The 22167-nt window shown below is 45.3% G+C and overlaps 1 protein-coding gene across 2 annotated transcripts in view; it reads left to right on the top strand.

The window, feature by feature from the left end:
• The first annotated feature begins 461 nt into the window (after positions 1–461).
• The window catches only part of LOC145360231 (uncharacterized), a 62920-nt gene continuing 41214 nt past the window's right edge, over positions 462–22167 (top strand). For both annotated transcript variants that reach the window (XM_080215286.1, XM_080215285.1), the window contains exons 1-2: positions 462–663; positions 19738–19812. In XM_080215286.1, the coding sequence (XP_080071412.1) occupies positions 477–663; positions 19738–19812 (262 nt within the window). In that variant the 5' untranslated portion in view covers positions 462–476. The remainder of the gene's footprint in view (positions 664–19737; positions 19813–22167) is intronic.

Raw genomic sequence — 22167 nt, 5'->3', positions numbered from 1 at the left:
GAATGCATGTGCGGTCTTCCCGGGCGCTGACTAGACCAGAATCGAAAGTTTCAATGTGAGCTGGATAGGCTATGTGGGAAATGGACAGTGTGTGTTGATGTTAAACACAGTGTAAAACCCTGCTTTACCTGCACGGAACACCCAGGGAAATGAGAGAAGGGGCGGGAATAGGCCTGGTGTAATCTACATCCAGACCCCAGAGCTGGTTGGCTGAGGGCTGCGCGCAACATGAGAAGCGGCGTGCCGCATTGGTCGGTTTCCGTGTCAATTTGGCTACTTCCGAAATGTAGCGAGTGAATGTATCCCGGGGCTGCCTTCTGCTACATTCACTTTGTGGACCCACGCTTGTTTACCCTCAATCCAGCTTGGAGGGGAGGGCGAAGGGGAACCCCCAATTACTGATGCCCACCACACCAATGGTGGCTGCATAGAGCGATAAAGGGGGTGGGAGGGGGGGACGCTGAGTTTCTTCCATCATGGGAAATGGGATGTGTTCCAGGAGGCAAAAGGGACTGCTCCAGACGGCATTCTGTGTCCTAGTTGTACTTTGTTTCGGCTTCGGGTTTTACACCTACACCCACCTGAAGGAGAGCCTGAGGAACGCCGAGTTGCTGGCCCAGAAATACAAGCAGCAGCAGGAATCCGTCTCGGCGCAGTTACAAGGTGGGTCTGCCCCAAGAAACTGTTTTCCAAGAGGAGTTTGTTGCAAGCACACTCAGCCACAGCTAGAATAAACCGGAGGGCGGGGTTAAGAGCCATCCGGTGATTGTAACATTTTGGAGTATGCTAACTGTTTAAAATCCTACAGAGCCAAGGGATTTGATTCAGCCCCTTAAGTTTAAAAATGTCTTTTTTGCACAGTCATTACCTCCTTTACTTTTTTTGGTGGGGGGGGGGCGTGGGTGGGTATTGTATACACTGCTAATTTTGTATGTTTACATTCCTGGGATAATTGTCCTGTACTGCCAGAAGTTATGGGAAAAAAAGCTTTCCCACCCTGCTTCCGTCCCCCAAAAAACAACAAGTGTTAAGCAAATCTAAATCTAAACATGCGTGATCAAACAGCTAGCTGTAACAGTTCAATCTGAGCCCCCTTTCCTTTGCCCCGTCCCCTGCTGGTGTCACCATGAGGAGCTAGCTGGCTGTATACTCAGTTGTATTCGAACCCTTAGGCGGAAGGGCCTGAATCATGGCAGCAGTTGAAAGACACTTTTCCCTGGGGTATTGTTGTACGCGTTGCGAAGTTATTCAGAGCTAATGAAAGCTGTCAATCTAGCCAGTTCAACGATCCTTGTTAGCCGAAACTCCGACGAGAGGACAGATTAGGTTTTATTTTGGATAAGGGAACTTGTTTGGCAGTGCAGTTGGTTCAGATTATTTTGATGGTGACAGTGCCGGTCCTTTGTTAGACTGATTTTTGGGGGTGGGGAAGGTTCTCTCAGTTTGTGCAAAGATCTGAACTTTGAAGATCTCTCATTGGTTCTGTTGTCACTGCAATTTCTGTGTTACTGGAAGTGTAAAATGTAGGTGTGGAGTCAATGTGAGGGAGTGGGGCTGCATGAGAGTCCCAGAGGAAACAAGCTCATCGTTAAATCCAGCATGTAATAAAGTGCACTGGACGTGGAAGAAGTTCAGGTTTAAAATATTTAAAAACAAGGTGTTGTATTTTGGTAAGACAAACCAGGGCAGGGCTTGCACAGTTAATGGTAGAATCCTGGGGAGTGTTGTCAGGAGAGACTGAGGGGTGCAGGTACACCGTTCCTTGAAAGTGGCGTCGCAGGTAGACAGGTTGGCAGAGAAGGTGTTTGGCACACTTGCCTTCGTTAGTCACAGAACTTGAGTACAGGAGTTGGGACATTGTTACAACCATACAGTAGTCACATTTGGAGCACTGTGTACAATTCTAGTAGCTCTCCCACAGGAAGGATGTAATTAAACTGGAAAGGGTGCAAAAAAGATTTACAGGGATGTTACTGGAACTGGAAGGTTTGAATTATAAGGAGAGGCTGGATAGGCTGGGACATTTTTTCCCTGGAGTGTAGGAGGATGAGGGGTGACCTTAATGAAGTTTATAAAATCATGAGGGACATAGATAAGGTGAATAGCCAAGTCTTTTCCCCAGGATAGGGGAATCCAAAACTAGACAGCATAGGTTTAAGGTGAAAGGGGAAAGATTTAAGAGGAACTTGAGGGGCAACTATTTCATACACAGGGTGGTATATAAATGAAATGAGCTGCCAGAGGAGGTGGTAGAGGTGGGCTCAAAGGCAGGCAAATGGGACTACTTCATAGACCGTAGAACATTACAGCGCAGTACAGGCCCTTCGGCCCTCAATGTTGTGCTGACCAGTGGAACCAATCTAATGACCCTCTAACCTAAATTATTCCAATGTTATTCATATGCCTATCCACTGACCATTTGAACGCCCTTAAAGTTGGCGAGTCCACAACTGCTGCAGGCAGGGCATTCCACGACCTTACTACCCTCTGAGTAAAGAACCTACCTCTGACATCCGTCCTATAATCACCACCCCTTAATTTAAAGCTATGTTCCCTTGTGTTAGCCATCACCATCCGAGGTAAAAGGCTCTCACTGTCTACCCTATCCAATCCTTTGATTATCTTGTATGCCTCAATTAGGTCACCTCGTAACCTCCTTCTCTCTAATGAAAATAACCTCAAGTCCCTCAGCCTTTCCTCATAAGACCTTCCCACCATACCAGGCAACATCCTGATAAACCTCCTCTGCACTCTTTCCAATGCCTCCACATCTTTCTTATAATGCGGCAACCAGAACTGTACGCAATACTCCAAGTGCGGCTGCACCAGAGTTTTGTACAGTTGTAACATGACCTCACGGCTCCGAAATTCAATCCCTCTACCAATAAAAGCTGACACACCGTACGCCTTCTTAACAACCTTCTCAACCTGGGTGCCAACTTTCAGGGAGCTATGCACATGTACCCCGAGATCTCTCTGCTCGTCAACACTACTAACAGTCCTTCCGTTAGCCCTATATTCTGTACTCCTGTTACTCTTACCAAAGTGAATCACCTCACACTTTTCCGTATTAAACTCCATCTGCCACCTCTCGGCCCAGCTCTGCAGCTTATCTATGTCCCTCTGCAAACTGTAACATCCATTCTCACTGTCTACAACTCCTCCAACTTTGGTGTCGTCAGCTACTTCAGTTTAGGAAACCTAGTTGGTATTGATGGGTTGGGCCGAAGGGCCTGTTTCCATGCTGTACATCTCTGTCTAAGCACTATAAAAGTAACTAGTGGAGACTCTGGGCAGCTGAGCCGAGGGGAATGTGTGTCTCCACTCCCTCCCCCTCCACCCCCTCCCTCCAAAAACTCTAACAATTCAAACTTATGTGAACAGGTGCTGCAATACTGAGAAGATGTTAGCATTGCCACGTTGTTGGTAAATCATATCCTTGGTTCCAACCAGATTAAAGAGATTGAGTCTTGAGGGAAAAGTTTAGCTTTGATTAAATTTCCACGGGCTTGTTTCTTTGCTACCACCTGCCTGGAATTGGCTGCAAACATTTATCGTTTGTCTGACGACATCCAAATCTTGGCACCTTCAGTTAATGAGCCAACCTTTCCCGTACGCATGTCACCATGTGTGGAATAAACCCAGTGAGCCAAGTAAACAAAAAGGGACTTCTGTTTTTTCTTCCAATTCAACATACGTGGATAAAGCACAAATTCCTCCATCCCCCATTATAAATCCAGAGTTCCAGCATGATTTGATTTCATGGCATTGCTGTCAGAGAATATATTAAAAAAACACAAATGTAAAATATTGCAGATGCTGGAAATCTGTATAAGATAATGAATGGGATGGATAGGATAGAGGTGGAGAGACTCTTCCCGCTCAAAAAAGACAGTAGGACTAGGGGGCACAGCCTCAAGATAAAGGGGAGGCAGTTTAGAACGGAGTTGAGGAGGAACTTTTTCACTCAAAGGGTGGTGAATCTCTGGAATTCTCTGCCCGTTGAAGTGGTGGAGGCTGCCTCGCTAAATATTTTTAAGAAGCGGGTTGATGGGTTCTTGATAAGAGAGGGGATTAAGGGTTATGGGGAGAGGGCGGGAAAGTGGAACTGAGCCACAACAGATCAGCCATGATCTTATTGAATGGCGGGGCAGGCTCGAAGGGCTAGATGGCCTACTCCTGCTCCTATTTCTTATGTTCTTATGTTCTTAAAATCCTGGAAACACTCAGCAGGCCTGACAGTATCTGTGGAGAAAGAAAGGGAGTTAACCTCTTCAAGTTGATGATTTTTTTTGTCAGGATTGAAAAAAGTTGGTGATGAATTGGATTTTAAACCAACAAGGAAGGCAAAAAGGGCAGGTCTGACTCAAAGTTAGTCGCAGTTGGCACCAATGTGAGGGACACCTGTCAATCATAAGGAGGTTGCAGTTGGATATAGATAGGTTGAGTGAGTGGGCAAAAATCTGGCAGGTGATGTGGGAAAGTGTGAAGTTGTCCACTTTAGAAAGAAGAATAAAAAAGAGCATTAAATGAGAATGACTGCAGAATGCTGAGGTGCAGAGGGTGGCACAGTGGTTAGCACTGCTGCCTCACAGCGCCAGTGACTCTGGTTCAATTCCTGCCTTGGGCCCCTGTCAGTGTGGAGTCTGCATGTTCTCCCTGTGTCTGTGTGGGTTTCCTCCGAATGCTCCAGTTTCCTCCCGTGGTCCAAAGATGTGCGGGTTGGGTGAATTGGCCATGCTAAATTCCCCCTCAGTGTGCCCAATCAGGCGCCGGAGTGTGGCGACTAGGGGATTTTTACAGTAACTTCATTGCAGTGTGAATAAAGAACAACACAGCACGGGAAACAGGCCCTTCGGCCCAACGAGCCCATGCTGAATGTAAGCCTACTTGTGATAAATAAACTTTGTTTAGGTGTTTATAGTGCATGAGTCACAAAGTTAGTATGCAGGTACAGCAAGTAATTCAGAAGGCTAATGAACTGCCTTCCATTATTGCAAGAGGAATTGAACATAAATGTTAGGGTGTTATGCTTCGGTTACACAGGACAGTGGTGAGACCACATCTTGAATATTGGGTGCAGTTTTAATTTCTTTATTTAAGGAAGAATGTAAAGGCATTGGAGGCGGTTCAGAGGAAGTTTACTATCTGAATGAGTGGGTTGTCTTATGAGGAAAGGTTAGGCTTGGCTTGTTTAGAAAAGTGAGAGATGACTTGACTGGAGTATATTGGAAGTCGAAAGGATTTCCCTCTAGTGGGTGAGTCTAGAACTAGCGAGGGGGGGGAGGCATAGTTTTAAAAATTAGACATTGCCCTTATAAGACAGAGATGATGAGAAGTTTCTGGGGATGAAAGGTTTGATGTATGAGGAGACATTAAACGGTTTGGGCTTATACTCGCTGGAGTATAGAAGGATAAAGGGATCTGATCGAGGTATACAAAATACTAAAAGGAATTGATAAAGTAAATATAGACCAAATGTTTCCGCTTGTGGGGCAACCTAGAGCAAGAGGTCACAGGTACGGGTTGAGAGGCGGTAGATTTAAAACTGAGATGAGAAGAACTACTTCTCGCAGAGGGTGGTGAATTTGTAGAACTCGCTGCCCCTTAGACGATGGAGATTGTATCATTGAAAGATTTCAAGAAGGCGATAGATATATTTCTGATTTTAAAAAATGAGTTTAAAAATGGGTTAAAGGGATATGGGGGACAGGCAGGTAGGTAGATTTGAGATCAGGAAGAGATCAGCCATGTTCTGATTGAATGGCGGAGCAGGCTTGAAGGGCTGAATTTGCCTACTTGTGCTCCTAATTCCTGTGTTCCTATGTTTTTTCCTCTGAGGAAGTGTGACTTTGGAAGTCTCTGCGTCAGTGGTGGAGGTGGAGTCATTTAAGGCAGAGGTCGATAGATTCTTGTTCAGCAAGGGTCTTAATGGTTCTCGGAGGGAGGGCAGGGGTTAGATGGGGATGTAGAACCTGAAACACAAGCAGATCAGCCACGATCTTATCAAACGGTAGAGAAAGCTCAAGGGGCCGAATGGCCCACTACTCATTTCTTATGTTTGTATCTAAGGTGTCCATGATTCCACTGGTGCAGCAGGAGGGGGTGACATAGCCACCTAGACATTTAGGGGTCTGCTAAATTCATGTTAAGTTATATAAAGTGTGTGACTGACAACCTTTCTTGGGTTTCTTGGCTGGAGTCCACTGTCATTTGTGGGAAGATGCATCATCTCAGAGTTAAAGGGGGCGAAGTGTGGGGGGGCATGAATTCTCTTAGTCACACAGTCATGTGAATTTTACAACAAGCTGTGAAGACCTGCTGTTATTGTAAAGCTGGAGCAGTTTAGCTTCAAAAACGTTAAGCGAATGTTTTCTTGATGTTAAATTACGTCAGGTCAAATAGTCATTTGCTAGTAAATCAGTAAAGTCGCCATTGTCCCAGATGACCAGCGGCTGCTGTGAGGGGGAGAACTAATGGTGATTTAACCTGAGGGTCACCACACCTCAGGCAAGGGGCAAGATTGAGAAGGCAGGACCTTCATGAATATCTTCAGCCAGTATGGGAATTGAACCCGTACTCTTGGTGGTACCCTGCATCACGAACTAGCCATCCAGCCAGCTGAGCTAACTGACTCACCAGTTACCACTGTCAGGGGAAACAGCAACTTTAGACTGTATGCTTTATAATTCTCATACAGCAACATGGAAACATAGAAACTAGAAGCAGAAGTAGACCATTCAGCCCTTTGAGTCTGCTCCAACATTCATTTTGATCCTGGCTGATCATCAGATTCAATATCCTGATTTTCACCCCCTCCACCCCTTTCTCCCATATCCTTTGATTGCTTTAGCCTCAAGAGCTATCACTAAGTTGTTTCCCTGACATTGGTATATTTGAAAAGTGACCTGATGAGTGTGAAATGAAAAGCTTTGACAAAATGCCTTTTTCAGCAATATGAAGACTACTTCACACATTTTTCATGCATGGGATGGCATAATGACACAATGGTTAGCAGTGCTGCCTCGCAGCTCCAGGAACCCAGTTTCAATTCCAGCCTTGGGCCACCGTCTGTATGGAGTTTGCACATTCTCCCCATGTCTGCTTGGATTTTCTCCAGGTGCTCCAGTTTCATCTCGCAGTCCAAAGATGTGTGCCTCAGGGATCAGTGCTGGGTCCACGGCTATTTGTCGTTTATATTAATGATTTGGATGAGAATATAGGAGGCATGGTTAGTAAGTTTGCAGATGTCACCAAGATTGGTGGCAGAGTGGACAGTGAAGAAAGTTATCTTGGATTGCAGTCAGTGGGCTGACAAATGGCAGATGGAGTTTGAGTTAGATAAATGCGAGGTGATGCATTTTGGTAGATTGAACCAGGGCAGGACTTACACAGTTAATGGTAGGGCGTTGGGGAGAGTTACAGAACAAAGAGATTTAGGGGTACATGTTCATAATTTCTTGAATGTGGAGTCACGGGTGGACAGAGTGGTGAAGAAGGCATTCAGCATTCTTGGTTTCATTGCTCAAAACATTGAATATAGGAGTTGGGAAGTCTTGTTGAAGTTGTACAAGAAATTGGTATGGTCATACTTGGAATACTGTGAACAGTTCTGGTTACCCTATTATAGAAAGGATGTTATTAAACTCGAAAGAGTGCAGAAAAGATTTACTAGGATGCTACTGGGACTTGATGGTTTGAGTTATGTGGAGAAGCTGGATAGACTGGGACTGTTCTCTGGAGAAGGCTGAGGGGTGATCTTATAGACGTCTATAAAATAATGAGGGGCAAAGATCAGCTAGATAGTCAGTATCTTTTCCCAAAGGTAGGGAAGTCTAAAACTAGAGGGCATAGATTTAAGGTGAGAGGGGAGAGATACAAAAGTGCCCAGAGGGGCAATTTTTTCACACACACAGTGGTGTCTGTAACAAGGTGGCAGAAGGGCCAGGTACAATTTTGTCTTTTAAACATCGTTTAGACAGTTATATGGATAAGATGGTAATAGAGGGCTATGAGCCAAATGCGGGCAATTGGGACTAGCTTAGGGGTTTAAGGGAAAAAGGCAGCATGGACAAGTTGGGCTGAAAGGCCTGTTTCCATGCTGTAAACCTAAGAAAAAGAATATGCAGGTTAGGTGGATTGGCCATGTTAAATCGCCCCTTAGTGTCCTAAAATGTGTAGGTTAAGTGGGATTAGTCCTTGTAAACGTCTGGAATTACAGGGATAAAATAGGGGAGAGGGTCTGTGTATGGTATGCTGTCAGAGAGCTAGTGCAGACTTAATGGGCCGAATGACCTCTCCTGTGCTGTAGGGATTCTGTGATTTTTTTTTGTAAGAGTAAATCAGTTACTGGTTTGTGACCTATGTTCCAATGCTTATTCAGGCCCTTCTGTATTAAAAGAAAGGAGTATGTGATCTATTCCAGTAGCTGCTGTGTGGATTGTGGATGCTTGGATCATCGTATTATTTAACTTGATATTGGCCAGAAAAGGTGCCCGCTGAATTAAGAGGGGCTTGAAGTGATTGAGAGAGATCGGTGATGCCAAACCCCAGGAAAGCAGCGAGAATAAAAACTTTAAGAAGTGGTTGGTCTGTCAGCACCTGCAAGGGAAAAAGACAAGTTTGACAGGCCTATGACGGAAGGTCTAGGGAGGCAGCAAGTGTGGGTAAGTGAGGCAAAACAAAATGGTTATAAAGGAGTCAGGTGGGCAAGGCTTTTACCTTCTCCCTGGCAGAAAGGTTTATTTATTAGTGTCACAAGTAGGCTTACATTAACACTGCAATGAAGTTACTGTGAAATCCCCTAGTCATAGAGGTTTACAGCATGGAAACAGGCCCTTTGGCCCAACTTGTCCATGCCACCCTTTTTTAATCACTAAGCTAGTCCCAATTGCCTACGTTTAGCCCATATCACACTACACCCATCCTACCTGTGTAACTGTCTGAATGCTTTCTAAAAGTCAAAATTGTATCCGCGTCTACTACTGCCTCTGGCAGCTTGTTCCGGACATTCACCACCCTCTGCGTGGAAAAAAAAAATAAAAATTGCCCCTCTGGACACTTGTACCTCTCCCCGCTCACCTTAAACCTATGCCCTCTAGTTTTAGACTCCTCTAACTTTGGGAAAAGATGTTGACTCTCTAAGTGATCCATGCCTCATTATTTTATAGACCTCTATAAGATCACCCCTCAGCCCCCTATGCTCCATGGAAAAGAGTCCCAGTCTATTCCGTCTCTCCTTATAACTCAAACCATCAAGTCCTGATAGCATCCTAGTAAATCTTTCCTGCACTCTTTCTAGTTTAATAACATCTATCTATAATAGGGTGACCAGAACTGTACACGGTTGCCACACTCCGAGGCTGGAATCTTGTGCGTATTTTTATTTTGGCACAAAAATAATCGATTTTCTACCAACAAAAGCAAGTGAGGAGCAGATTGCATGCCTGACTCTCATAGTAGATTTTGTGTTTTGCCGTGGTGTCCAGTTGGGGGTGTTGGAATTCTGGCCACTGTTCAGTTTGCGTGAGATAGAAGAGTGGCCATTTTCTTTTCAGAGGCTAAATGATAAATGCCCCAACATGGCGATTATACACTGGGTTGTGGTTTGCAGGGCATTTGGCCACTTGACAGATGTCCTCCCTGTGAGAATATTGAGGTGGCAGTGCCTCATAGTGAGTGGGTAACATTGGGTGCATCCTAGATTGAGGGATGGCATGTGGAAGAATTCTGTGATTGAATGTTATGAGTTCTGTCTTCTGTTCCTCCCCATCTGTATCATTTGTCGGCAAAGAGAGAGAATCTTGTTGAAAGCCCTGTTTTGGTGGAGTCTTACTTTAGAGTGAGTTGCCCCAACTGTGAAAGATATGCCCTGGGTTCTGGCCTTGTTGTGCCCCGGAGGACGTGCTACAAGAAATAGATGAGGACTTACATTTTTCAGTCTCCAAATACCTTTAATCTTTTTTGCGTCTGTACATTTTGAAATATAATTGCTATTATAATACAGAGAAACACACAACAGCTTTTGGGTAACCAAGTAAACAATCAACAAGCTGAGATGCATTCAAAAGCAGCCCCTTAAAGGACACTGCATCAAAGTAAACAGAATCCCTGAGGAAACTTAAAACTTCACAAACTAAATGTGATGAAAGGGATTGACAAAACACCCCAGTGCCCAGAGGGCACCAAAGGCCTTGATTGTATTCGTGGACACCATGTGCTCCCTTTCCAGACACATGGCAGTGACGATATGATAGAGCGGGAATAGTCGGGACAGGCGACCCCCTTGTCCACCCACTGGACATATCAGTGGCCAACTTGACCAAGCCCAGGAGCCGAGGAGGTCCTCCTCCCCCTCACACAGGTGTCCAAAGATCAGTGGCCAGTGTGTGCACAGCGACATCGCGTGAATAGCACTGAGGTAACGATCAGTATGAATGATGCTGGCTGAAGAATAACTATGACCAGGTGTCATAGTTATTCTTACTTGGAAACAGACTTGTAAGGAAGCCAGTCTCTGTACTGATCACATTGAATTGATCTCGAAAACAAACTGCAAACTCATACCAAAATCCAAACTATATCTCAGCCCTTACCTTGTTATTGTAAATGTCCTTCACACGCTGTCTCTGTTTACAAAAAAAACAAGTCTTGCAGGTGCAGTATTTGTTTTGCTTGATGTGTGCCCTTCAGGAATGCAGTCAATTTTTAGCTAACCCAGCATGCCTTCTGAGTTTTAAAATGTAGTCAAGTTACCAGTGTTGGTTAACCCTTACAGTCTGGCATTTAAATGTTATTGCATAAGCAGAACTGTCTTAAAATGAAGTCTTTGCATAGACTGAAGCAAACAGAGCTAAAGATACATAAGATCGCTCTCACCAGGGCACCAGAACAATTCCCCTCTTCTTTTGAAATAGCTATCTTTTTACTGCACATGAGCAAGAAGATGGGGCCTCGTTTCAGTTGAAAGACAATATCTCCCACAGTGGTGGCACTGCCTTTGTACTGGGCTGAAGTATTGGCGTAAACTTAGTAAGAAGTCTCACAACACCAGGTTAAGTTCCAACAGGTTCATTTGGTAGCACGAGCTTTCGGAGCGCTGTTCCTTCGCCTGTTGTGAGAGTACTCACTGTGCCTACCGCAGTCCAACGCCAGCAACTCCACACCATAGCGTAAACATTAATGTGCCAGTCTCTCAACTTATTTTGAACTCAAGACCTTCTAAGTCAAGAGGTGCTACCCACTGAGTCACAGCTGAGACCCAATGATTCAACCTGAGCTGTACGGGTGGATAATTCAGAATGATTTCTGACCTATCAATTGATTTCTCTCCATCAGTTGCTCAAGCCTGGCTTTAGGCCCAGCTTGCTGTTGGCACCCACTCCTCCACAGAAAGCAGGGCCTTCATTTTGGATTTTTTTCTCTGAAAACTACAAGTTGATTAGTTTGCTCAATTTTTTAAAAAAATGCCATGTGAATGCTGGCTAGGAATCATTCTGATGCGATGGAAGCTCCAGGAGAAAGAATTGTAAAGAGAAATTATCCCAAAGAATTGTTCCAAGCCCCTTGAGCATGCGGTGTTCCACATTTACATAACTGAATGAAGCATCGCTTAGAATCATAGAATTCCGACAGGCCGAACGGCCTCCTTTACGCTATCGAGCCAACTCTCCCACAGAGCAGCTTATCCAGGCTCAATTCCCACATATTTACCCCACCAACCTACATATCTAGGGACACTAAGGGGCAATTTAACATGGCCAATCCACCTAACACGCACATCTTTGGACTGTGGGAGGAAATCGGAGCATCCAGAGGAAACCCATGCAGACACATGGAGAATGTACAAACTCCACGCAGACAGTGTCCCAGGGCTGGAATTGAACCCAGGTCCCTGGCGCTTTGAGGTAGCAGTGCTAACTACTCTGCCACCAAGGAGGCATCTTTTCTCCAGGCTTCGCGGCGAGCACAAGAAAGTGAATGAGATGGGGGTCAAGGTGACTGAGGGGGTAAGACTGACTGGTAATTACTGTAAAACACACCTGCTCATTACAGTATTAGTCATTCATCTATAAACTGTAACTTTGCAATTACCTGTGGTGATAACTCCACAAATGTTTAACGCGTTCACACAATAATCCTTTTGTCTAATATTGAAAGAGAGGTGTTAAAGTGAATGATTTCTAAATAGCAAACATTGGACTGAAGTTGTGAACTTTTATTTGTAAGCTCAGAAAGGTGTTGCATGTTAACTTTACAGCTCGGCAGTACAGTGGTTAGCACTGCTGCCTCACAGCGCCAGGGACCCGGGTTCAATTCCGGCCTCGAGTCACTGTCTGTATGGAGTTTACATGTTTTCCCCATGTCTGCGTCGGTTTCCTCTGGTTGCTCCGGTTTCCTCCCACATTTCAAAGATGTACGGGTTAAGTGGATTGACCATGCTAATTTGACCCTAGTGTCAGGGGGATTAGCAGTGTAAATATGTGAGTTTATGGGAATAGGGCCTGGGTGAGATTATGGTCGGTGAAGAATTGATTTGTTATTGTCACATGTATTAACATACAGTGAAAAGTATTATTTCTTGCGCGCTATACAGACAAAGCGTATCATTCGTAGAGAAGGAAACGAGAGAGTGCAGAATGTAGTGTTACTGTCATAGCTAGGGTGTAGAGAACAATTGACTTAGTGCAAGGCAAGTCCATTCAAAAATCTGACAGCAGCAGAAAAGAAGCTGTTCTTGAGTTGCTTGGTAGGTGACCTCAGAGTTTTGTATCTTTTTCCCGAAGAAAGAAGGTGAAGAGAGAATATCCGATGTGCATGGGGTCCTTAATTATACTGGCTGCTTTGCCAAGACACCAGGAAGTGTAGACAGAGTCAATGGATGGGAGGCTGGTTTGCGTGATGAATTAAGCTATATCCACGACCTTTTGTAGTTTTTTGTGATCTTGGGCAGAGCAGGAGCCATACCAAGCTGTGATACAACCAGAAAGAATGCTTCCTGTGGTGCATCTGTAAAAGTTGGTGAGAGTCATAGCTGACATGCCAAATTTCCTTAGTCTTCCGAGAAAGTAGAAGCATTGGTGAGCTTTCTTAACTATAGTGTTGGCATGGGGAGACCAGGACAGGTAGTTGGTGATCTGGACACCTAAAAACATAAAGCTCTTGACCCTTTCTACTTCATCCCCATTGATGTAGACAGGGGCATGTTGCAGTTGCTTTCCATGGGTTGACCTTCAAGAAAACTGCTCTGACATCTGCAATGGTGACCCCAGATACAGGTTCATTCAGGGTTTCCAAGGTGGAGGTCATGATCTCGCTTACCTCTTGCTGAAAACGGGCACAAAATGCATTGAGCTCATCAGGGAGGGGTGCGTTGGAGCCAGTGAATTTACATGCCTTCAACCTCGCCATAGTTGGCGGGGGGTTGGTGTGGTCAGCCTGAGATTCTAGTTTGGTCTAGCATCGTCTTTTGGCATCTTTTTGATGGGTCTTAGATCACATCTGGCTTTCTTGTATAGATCAGTGTAGTCTGACTTGAACGCCTCAGACCTGGACTTCAGCAAGTAGTGGATATCCCTGTTCATCCATCGTTTCTGGTTGGGGAACACAAGGATTTGCTTCTTTGGCACTTAGTTTTCTACACACTTACTGATGAAGTCAGTTACTGTAGTGGTATACTCCATTCAGGCTGGTCGCAGAGTTTTTAAATACTGCCCAGTCCACTGACTCCAAGCAGCCCCGTAGGAGATCATCCAATTCCTCAGACCAACATTGAACAATTCTGATGGATTCTCCCGCTTCAGTTTTTGATTGTAAGCTTGCATCCTAGTGGCCTAGGATGTTTGGGCCTCCGATGGAGCAGGAGACGGTGTTGTTGATAACTTGGTAGTACACTCTTGAGCTTGTCCTGACTGAAGTCCCGGCCATGATGAACAAGTCCTTGGGATGTTTCATCTCAAGGCTATTCATAGTGGTTGGGCCAAATGGCCTCCTGTACTGTAGGGATTCCACGTAACATACTTGATTCACTATTCTAGTTCAGCCTGCCTCAGTGGGGTCTTTTCTCTTGATGGGATGGTTATATTATATGAAGCAGCCGTTTGCATTGACCACGCTGGAGACTAACTTGCCCCACTGAACAAAACAAGTCAAACAGAATAACTATTGCATATCTGATTCACAAAGCTGATGGCACAATCTTAAAAGACAATCCTTACTGATTGCTTTGGTCAATTATGGTTTGGTTTTAAAAGCAACCTCCCCCCATACCATAATTGTTGTTTATATCTGGAGTTTTTATTTCCTTAGTTTTCCAATTGGATGGTTACCTTGTTTGCAAAATCTGGAAGAACCTCCTCTGCAGCTGGTTGCCTTCCCAGGTATTGGAGGGAATGAACTGGGCTTGAAGTGGGTTCCAGGCTGGTGGAAGAATTAGAAAGAGTGCTGTGTTTTGTGCAATGATCCAGATGCTCTGTAGTAAAACAGGCTGGTGCTGCGGCCTGAGGAGAATGGGGCAACACAATAGAATTCCTCTGGGACTGGCTGGGGAACCAATGTTTCACTTCAGAAAGCCAACCGGGGCAGGGTTGAGCTGCAACCAAATTGTACTCGATGACCATTTCTTTACAGAATGAAACACTATAAGTGTGTACCTCCAATGTAACTAATCCTGTGTTTCAGTGAGTGTCTCTTACATCTGCACAGGTGCAACTCCAATTAATGCCCAGCATCTGCATCTAATTAAATACAATTTATATATAACTGAACAGTTTTTTTTATGTAATTAAGCAGCATGGATTAAATGTTGCCCTCACTTTATACAAATTCTTAGGGTGTTTTGCAGCTGACTTAAGGTGGTTTTGAAATGGGATAGAGGGCGTGAAAGCAATGGTCATATGTTCTTGTTGATATGGTCCAAAACTTTAAATGCTGTGGGGTGAGGGGTGTGGGTGCAGAATGCAGCAAAAGGTGGCTCAGTAGTTAGCACTGTCTCACAGCACCAGGGACCCGGGTTTGATTCTTGGCTTGGGTCACTGTCTGTGTGGAATCTGCACGTTCTCCCCATATCTGCATGGGTTTCCTCCCACAGTCCGAAAGACATGCTGGTTAGGTGCATTGACCGTGCTAAATTTTCCCTCAGTGTAGAGGATTTTCACAGTAACTTCATTACAGTGTTAATGTAAGCCAACTTGTGACTAATAAATTAATTTAACTTGAAATAGAATTAATTTAAGTTGAACTGCTTGTGAATTGGAAATGGGAACCTGGAAAATTGCTTGCAAGAAGCAAGTTTGTTACCATGCGCACACTAGCTGATTTCCAGACCACCCGCCCCCCCATGTCGGTGCATGGATTTTGTGTCTGTCCCTTTAAGTCTGCCATCCTGGGGAGGTTACTCCATGCCAGGGGCTCGCGTTGTACATAGAAGGGGAAACAGAGAGATGGAAGCACTTTGCAACACACTTGGCAAGTCAGGGAATTCAGGTATTGATTCAGGAACGTGGGAAGGTCTACCCACTCTGTATGTGGTTGACTTGGATGCATCACATTAGAATGGTAACTACACCATTTAAAAATAATTTGTCAGGCACCGACCTGTTCTGGATTTCTGAGCGGAGTTAGAAATAGGCAGGTTAGAGAAGGAGCTGGGCTCAAGGCACCAGTTCTAAAATCTGCTTTGCTTTCTATTTAACACTATATTAATTATATTTAATATATTAATTGTAATCTCCATGTTAAGGGACACAGGTTCCCAGGTTGGAGGAAAGGCTGGATTCTGATCACTGAAATTAGTATCTGCTTTTAATTTGATTCATTTTCATAAGCTGCTGCAACAGCAAGTCACAGCTGTGTTAAACAGTCTGTGGCATCAATGGGTAAGTCCAGCTTCAGACTATTCACTAGTTTAACCTCACAGTCTGATCAACTGAACCTCTCTGACCCCTCTTTTTTTTTTGATTCTGGTGATGCTTTCAATGAACTTTGGAACTTTTTCTCTCCACCAAGCTCCTCCTAATATCTCCCCCTCCCTCCTCACTGCCTCTGAACTTTATGGAACTCTGGCTCAGTTCTCTCCACCTCTTTGAGTCAGCTAGCTTTTAAAATTGCAGCTTGGTCATCATTCAGCCATTGCCAACTCAATAAGTGATAGCTGCACTTTGGGCCAGGAGTCTCAGTTAGGAAGTTAACCTCTCTGTGCTGTCAGATATTGTTAGATCTGCTGTGTATTCCCAGTGTTTTCATTCGGAGTTCCGATGTTTGGCATTATTTTTATATCTCCATTGAACTTCTCTCCAGCTATTTTTTAAAAGTTAACCGTGACCCTCCACCTGCATTTTTCAGACAGGAGTTCCTTTTTATGTTAACACATGACTGGCTCAAACCTGATCTGTGTTTTTTTCAAATTCATTTGTGGTAAATTGGCATCTGTGGCCAGCATTTATTGCCCTTGCTCGCACAGCAGTTGAGAGTCAGCCATTTTGCTGTGGCTCTGTAGGCCGGACCAGGTAAGGACAGCAGATTTCCTTCCCTAAAGGACATTAGTCTTTAGTTTATTTACTAGTGTTGCAAGTAGGTTTACGTTAACACTGCAGTGAAGTTGCTGTGAAAATCCCCCAGCTGTCTCACTGTGTTGCTTGTTTGAGTACACTGAGGGAGAAACTCTGCTAATGTTTTGGGGATCCCAGGTTCGAATCCAGTCATGGCAGATGATGGAATTTGAATTCAATAAAAAAAAATCTGGAATTAGGAATGCACCTAACCAGCACATCTTTTGGACTGTGGGAGGAAACTGGAGCACTTGGAGAAAACCCACTCAGACATGGGGAGAATATGCAAACTCCACCCGGATAGTGACCCAAGCCGGGAATTGAACCCAGGTCCCTGGCACTGTGAAAGGCAGCTGTGCTGAGCCACCATGCCGCCCTCAACTGGATGAGTTATTCTGACAATTGACAATAGTTTCATGGTCATTAGCAAATTCCTAATTCCAGATTTTTTTTAATTGAACTCAAATTTCATCATCAGCAGTGGTGGGATTTGACTCTGGGTCCCCAGAACATTTAGTTGAGTTTCTGGATTAATAGTCAAGTGATAATACCACTAGGCCATTGCCAGCTATCAAATGTGTGTTGGTTATGAGCCTGGGTATTCCAGAAACCTTCAATGCAGGAAGTGAGTTCTTGTGTGTCCCACTCATTTTAGATGGAGACTCGGTTTGTCTCTGCCTTTCTTTCTGTCCTGGCTTTGCAGGTTGTTGTTAGTCTCTCCTCATGCACACTTTCCCGCTCCCTCACTTCCTGTCTTTCTTCTCTCCTAGCTCTGAGTCTGCGATGTTTTGCTGTGACATAAATGTCAAGTAGAAGATACTTTTCTTTCACAAGAAAGTTGCTCATCCCATTCTATTTTTGTCCCTCTTTCTTCTCTTTGTCACAATCCTGTTATTCATGTCTTTGGACAACCACAAACCCACCCAAACTCTGCTAATAACTATGAATAGATTGCCATTCTCTTCAGATTAAAGAATTGCTGATCTGCGAAGTTTCAACTACAGGCCCAATAAAATGATTGACATTCTATATTATTGCTGTTGAGTTAGATCAGGAGAGGTGGTGACACAGTGGTAATGTCACTGGGCTAGTAACCCAGAAGCCTAGGCTGATGTTGTGGGGACACTGGTTCAATTCTCACTGTCGCAGCTGGTGAAATTTGAATTCAGTAGATAAAAGCTGGAATTGAAAAGCTAATCTCAGTAATGGTAACCATGAAACTGTTGTCGATTGTTGTAAAAACCCATCTGATGTCCTTTAGGGAAGGAAATTGGCCATCCCCACCTGGGGTGGCACAGCAGCACAGTGGCTAGCACTGCTGCCTTACAGCGACAGGACCTGGTTCAATTCCAGCCCTGGATGTCAGTGTGGGTTTCCTCCAGGTACTATGGTTTCCTCCCACAGTTCAAAGATGTGGAGGTTAGGTTGATTGGCTATGCTAAATTGCCCCTTAGTGTTAGGGGGATTAAATGTGAGAGTTTATGGGAATAGGGCTTGGGTGGGAGTGTGGTCGGTGCAGGCTTGATGGGCTGAATGGCCTCCTTCTCCACTGTAGGAATGCTGTAGAATTCTATTCTATGGCCTGTGACTCCAGACCCGCAGCAATATCCTTGACTCTTAACTACCCTCTGAAGTGGCCTAGCAAGCCACTCTGATCTAGGGCGATTAGGGTTGGGCAACAAATGTCCCATGAAAGAATAAAGAAGGTGATCCCTGTAGGAAGGGATATTCCCAGAAGCTGAGCAGGGGCCCTCACTCCTGTTGTAACTCTGGCCAGTCAAATATCCAGTCATCCATCATGTGTATACAGTTAGGAACTGCATTCCCCTGCTCTCATATCCAAAAAGAGGCAAGATTGAGAAACTTAGGCTGAGACTGGCTGTGTGCAGGGGGAAGAGAATCTCATTTCACAGCAATCACCTTTGCTATCTGTCCTGTGACCATGGATGGGAGATCTTGGCCCGATTATGGAAGCAGCCACTGAACCATGGATTACATACATCAGTGAGACCCTTGGAGCGCAAACTGTGACCACAAGCATGGCTTGCCACCTGAGAGAATCACTGTGCCTCTGGAATAATGTTTGTGAAGAGTATAATTAGTGCTGGACCTTGCTTGTGCCTTTTTACTCTTTTACTTTCCATGTCTGTGCCAGATCAGCCTGTGCAACTTAATGTGACATCTCTTTAATTTGATGCCAGGCGCATGTTTCGGATTCAAACTCTTATATGGAAATCGCTCAAACTCTGAAGCAGGAAAGTCCAGCTCTTTGAAACATTGGGTCATGTCCTTGTGATTTAACCAGTGAATGAGCCTTGTCTCAATGAGTTCAGTGTGAACGGGAAGCCATGCTGAGATTTATTTTCAATGTACAGTCCATACAGCCTACCCTTCTCAACTTTCTCTCCACTCACTTATTTCACACTCCTTTTTCTCTTCCACCACTGACTCATTCCCTCCCTCACTCACATTCTCCCTTCCTCACTTCCCCCTCTTTCTCTCTTTTTCCTCTCTCTTTCTGTCTCTGCCCTCACATTCCTGTCTCTTTGTTCCGGTCCCTCCCTCTTGCTGTCTGCCTGCTCACTCCCGCTCAATCCTCTCTCCCTCCTTTTTAAAATTAATTCGTGGGACGTGGGTGTCACTGGCTGGCCAGCATTTATTGCCCATCCCTAATTGCCCTTGTTCTGAGAGCAGTTGAGAGTCAGCCACATTGCTGTGGCTCTGGATCACATGTAGGCCAGACTGGATAAGGATGGCAGATTTCCTTCACTAAAGGACATTAGTGAACCAGTTGGGTTTTTACAACAATTGACAATGGTTTCATGGTCATCAGCAGACTCTTAATTCCAGATTTTTAATATTGAATTCAAATTCCATCTTCTCCTGTGGCGGGTTTCAAACCTGGGAACATTAGCTGAGTTTCTGGATTAATAGTCTTAGCAATAATACCTAAACTATTAGGTAGGTGATTCCTTCTGGCCTTCTGCCCTTCCTCCATCCCATCCTCACTTTCCCTCCTTCTATGCTTCCTTGAAGTGCTGTTCTAGAGTAGAGTTGAAAGGAGCGGCGATGATGGGAGGAAGTTCTCGGGTCCTGATCAGCTGGAGAGTTGGAGGTGGCTCTATTCACAGAGCGACTGGGAAATTGAGGGTTGTATGGAATGATCTGAAACAGCTGTTTCTTTTTCTAGTGGTGTACGAGCATCGATCGAGGCTGGAGCGCTCCTTGCAGAAGGAACGAGGGGAACACAAAAAGACAAAAGAAGGTGAGATTGTCCATCAGGTTTCAGTTTGTCTCGGCAGAAACAATATCTCGTCCCCGTACGGTTCAGGTTAGCTCTTTCATCATTATTTGGCATATTTAACATGCACACTGCTTATTATCACAAACTCAAAGCCTCATTTCCTTCATTTCTTGAGAAAATAGTTAGCCTGGATAAGATGCTCTGTCAGATAGTCAGTGCAGACTCAATTGGCTGGATGGCCTTCTGCACTGTAGGGATATTGGGGCAGCATGGTAGCACAGTGGTTAGCACTGCTGCCTCACAGTGCGAGGGACCTGGGTTCAATTCTGATGTTGGTTCACTGTCTGTGTGGAGCTTGCATGTTATTCCTGTGTCTGCATGGGTTTCCTCCGGGTGCTCCGGTTTCCTCCCACAGTCCAAAGATGTGCAGGTTAGGTGGGTTGGCCATGCTAAATTGCCCTAGTGTCAGGGGGTCAACAGGGTAAATAAATGGGGTTATGGGGATAGGGTCTGTGAGGGATTGTTGTCAGTGCTGGGCCAATGGTTTCTTTCTGCACTGTACAGATTCTCCTATGATAAGGGATAGTCCCTGACGATACTGAGTCATAAAGAAGGTGCCAGCTTCATTCCTGCTTCTCGCTCACGTCAGTCTTGCTACACCAGCTTGGTGCCAATGACAAGGTTGGGTTCAGTCTTCCTAAGCTCAGCGTTCCCGCTCCTGATTATTAATCTGTAATTCCAGCTGGGAATTCCTGCGATAGGGCTGGAGCTGTCACGCACGGTGAAATGTCTTGCTGACCCTCCCGATCTGAGTCAGTGAGGAAACAGAGCCATGCCCCATGTGACTCAGTCCCTGGGGAGACAGCTCAGCATAAAGCAACACCTCTTGTTCTGTACCCCACCACGGGGAAGGGTGCAAGAACTCCTACCCCCACTCAGGGGTGGAACCTGGGGATCTGTAACCTCACCCAGATGCAGGGTGCGAGGACCTCTTACACACCGCACCCCCCGCCATCCCACACACACCCAGGAGCGGAGTCTGGACTGCTGACAGCCTGGGGACCCATAAACTTAACCAGGGAAGGGACCCGGGAACCTATATCCCATGACGAGGCAAGGCCCACCCGACCAGCGACAGAGCCCAGTGACTCTTAACCTTAGCCAGCGGCAGCACCCCGGGGACCCTGCACCCCAGTGGTGGGTCTCTGTGTTCAGTAAGCTGTGTTCCATTGGGAATTAGTTCCTTCATGCCTGTGGGTGGTACAAGAGGAAATGGTGGTGTGAGAGCCAGGCTATTATTGTCGGCCTGAAGTGGCAGCCAATGGGAGGCAGGTTTGTTGGATGTGTTTCACTGCAACCAGGTTTTGTTCTGAATGTAATGAGGTCAAGGTTCAGTTATTTATGGCAAGAATAGCTGCCAAATTATAGGATTGTAACATGGAACCGGAGGCATTTGTTATGTCTGCATTTGGGTGGAGTTGGTTTTGAGTGTGGGGAAACAAAGGCAAGACTGATCTTGTGTTACTCAGGAACATTTGAACATTCTTGGTGGGTTAACCAGAGACCCAGGGTGTGCCGGGGTGGGGTTGCCATTGAATTATGTGACACTGCTGTGTGGTGCCACCTAGTGGCTACATAATTTACCACAGCAAGAGGTGGCGTGGAATTTTAATAAGCACAGTTCATTTAAACCATGTTGATTCACACAGATAAATGTGCTCATGTTTCATCTTGTGTGACATTCCAGAAAGTGGGTTTGAAGTATTTTTAATTTGGCTCTATCTGGCTCTTGATAGTCCTTGCACTAAAGGGAACAAGGGATATGGGGGAAGGTGGAATGATAATATTGACTTTGATGATCAGCCATGATCAAAAGGAATGGCGGGGCAGGCTTGAAGGGCCAAATGGTCTATTCCTGCTTCTGGTTTCTATGTTTCTGTGTTTGTTTCACTGGGGCGGCACAGTGGTTAGCACTGCTGCCTCACGGTGCCAGGGACCTGGGTTCAATTCCAGCCTCAGGTCACTGTGTGTGGAGTTTGCACATTGTCCCCGTGTCTGTGTGGGTTTCCTCTAGGTGCTCCAGTTTCCTCCCTAATGCCAAAGATGTGCAGGTTAAGTGGAATGGCCATGCTAAATTGCCATTAGTGTCGGGGATCAGCAGGGTAAATACCTGGGGTTATGGGGATAGGGCCTGGATGGAAATGTTGTCAGTTCAGGCTTGATGGACCAAATGGCCTCCTCCTACATGGGTCTGTGTGCGTTTCCTCCCAGTACTCCGGTTTCTTCCCACAGTCTGAAAGGTGTGCTAGTTAGGTGCATTGGCCATGCTAAATTCTCCCTCAGTGTACCCGAACCGGTGCCAGAGTCTGGCAACAA

The sequence above is a fragment of the Carcharhinus amblyrhynchos genome, chromosome 30 (genome assembly GCF_965287045.1).
Source record: "Carcharhinus amblyrhynchos chromosome 30, sCarAmb.v2.hapA, whole genome shotgun sequence".
In the NCBI taxonomy this organism is placed as follows: domain Eukaryota; kingdom Metazoa; phylum Chordata; class Chondrichthyes; order Carcharhiniformes; family Carcharhinidae; genus Carcharhinus; species Carcharhinus amblyrhynchos.
Note: the sequence above shows the minus strand (reverse complement) of the source record. Positions and strands in the feature narration are given on the sequence as shown.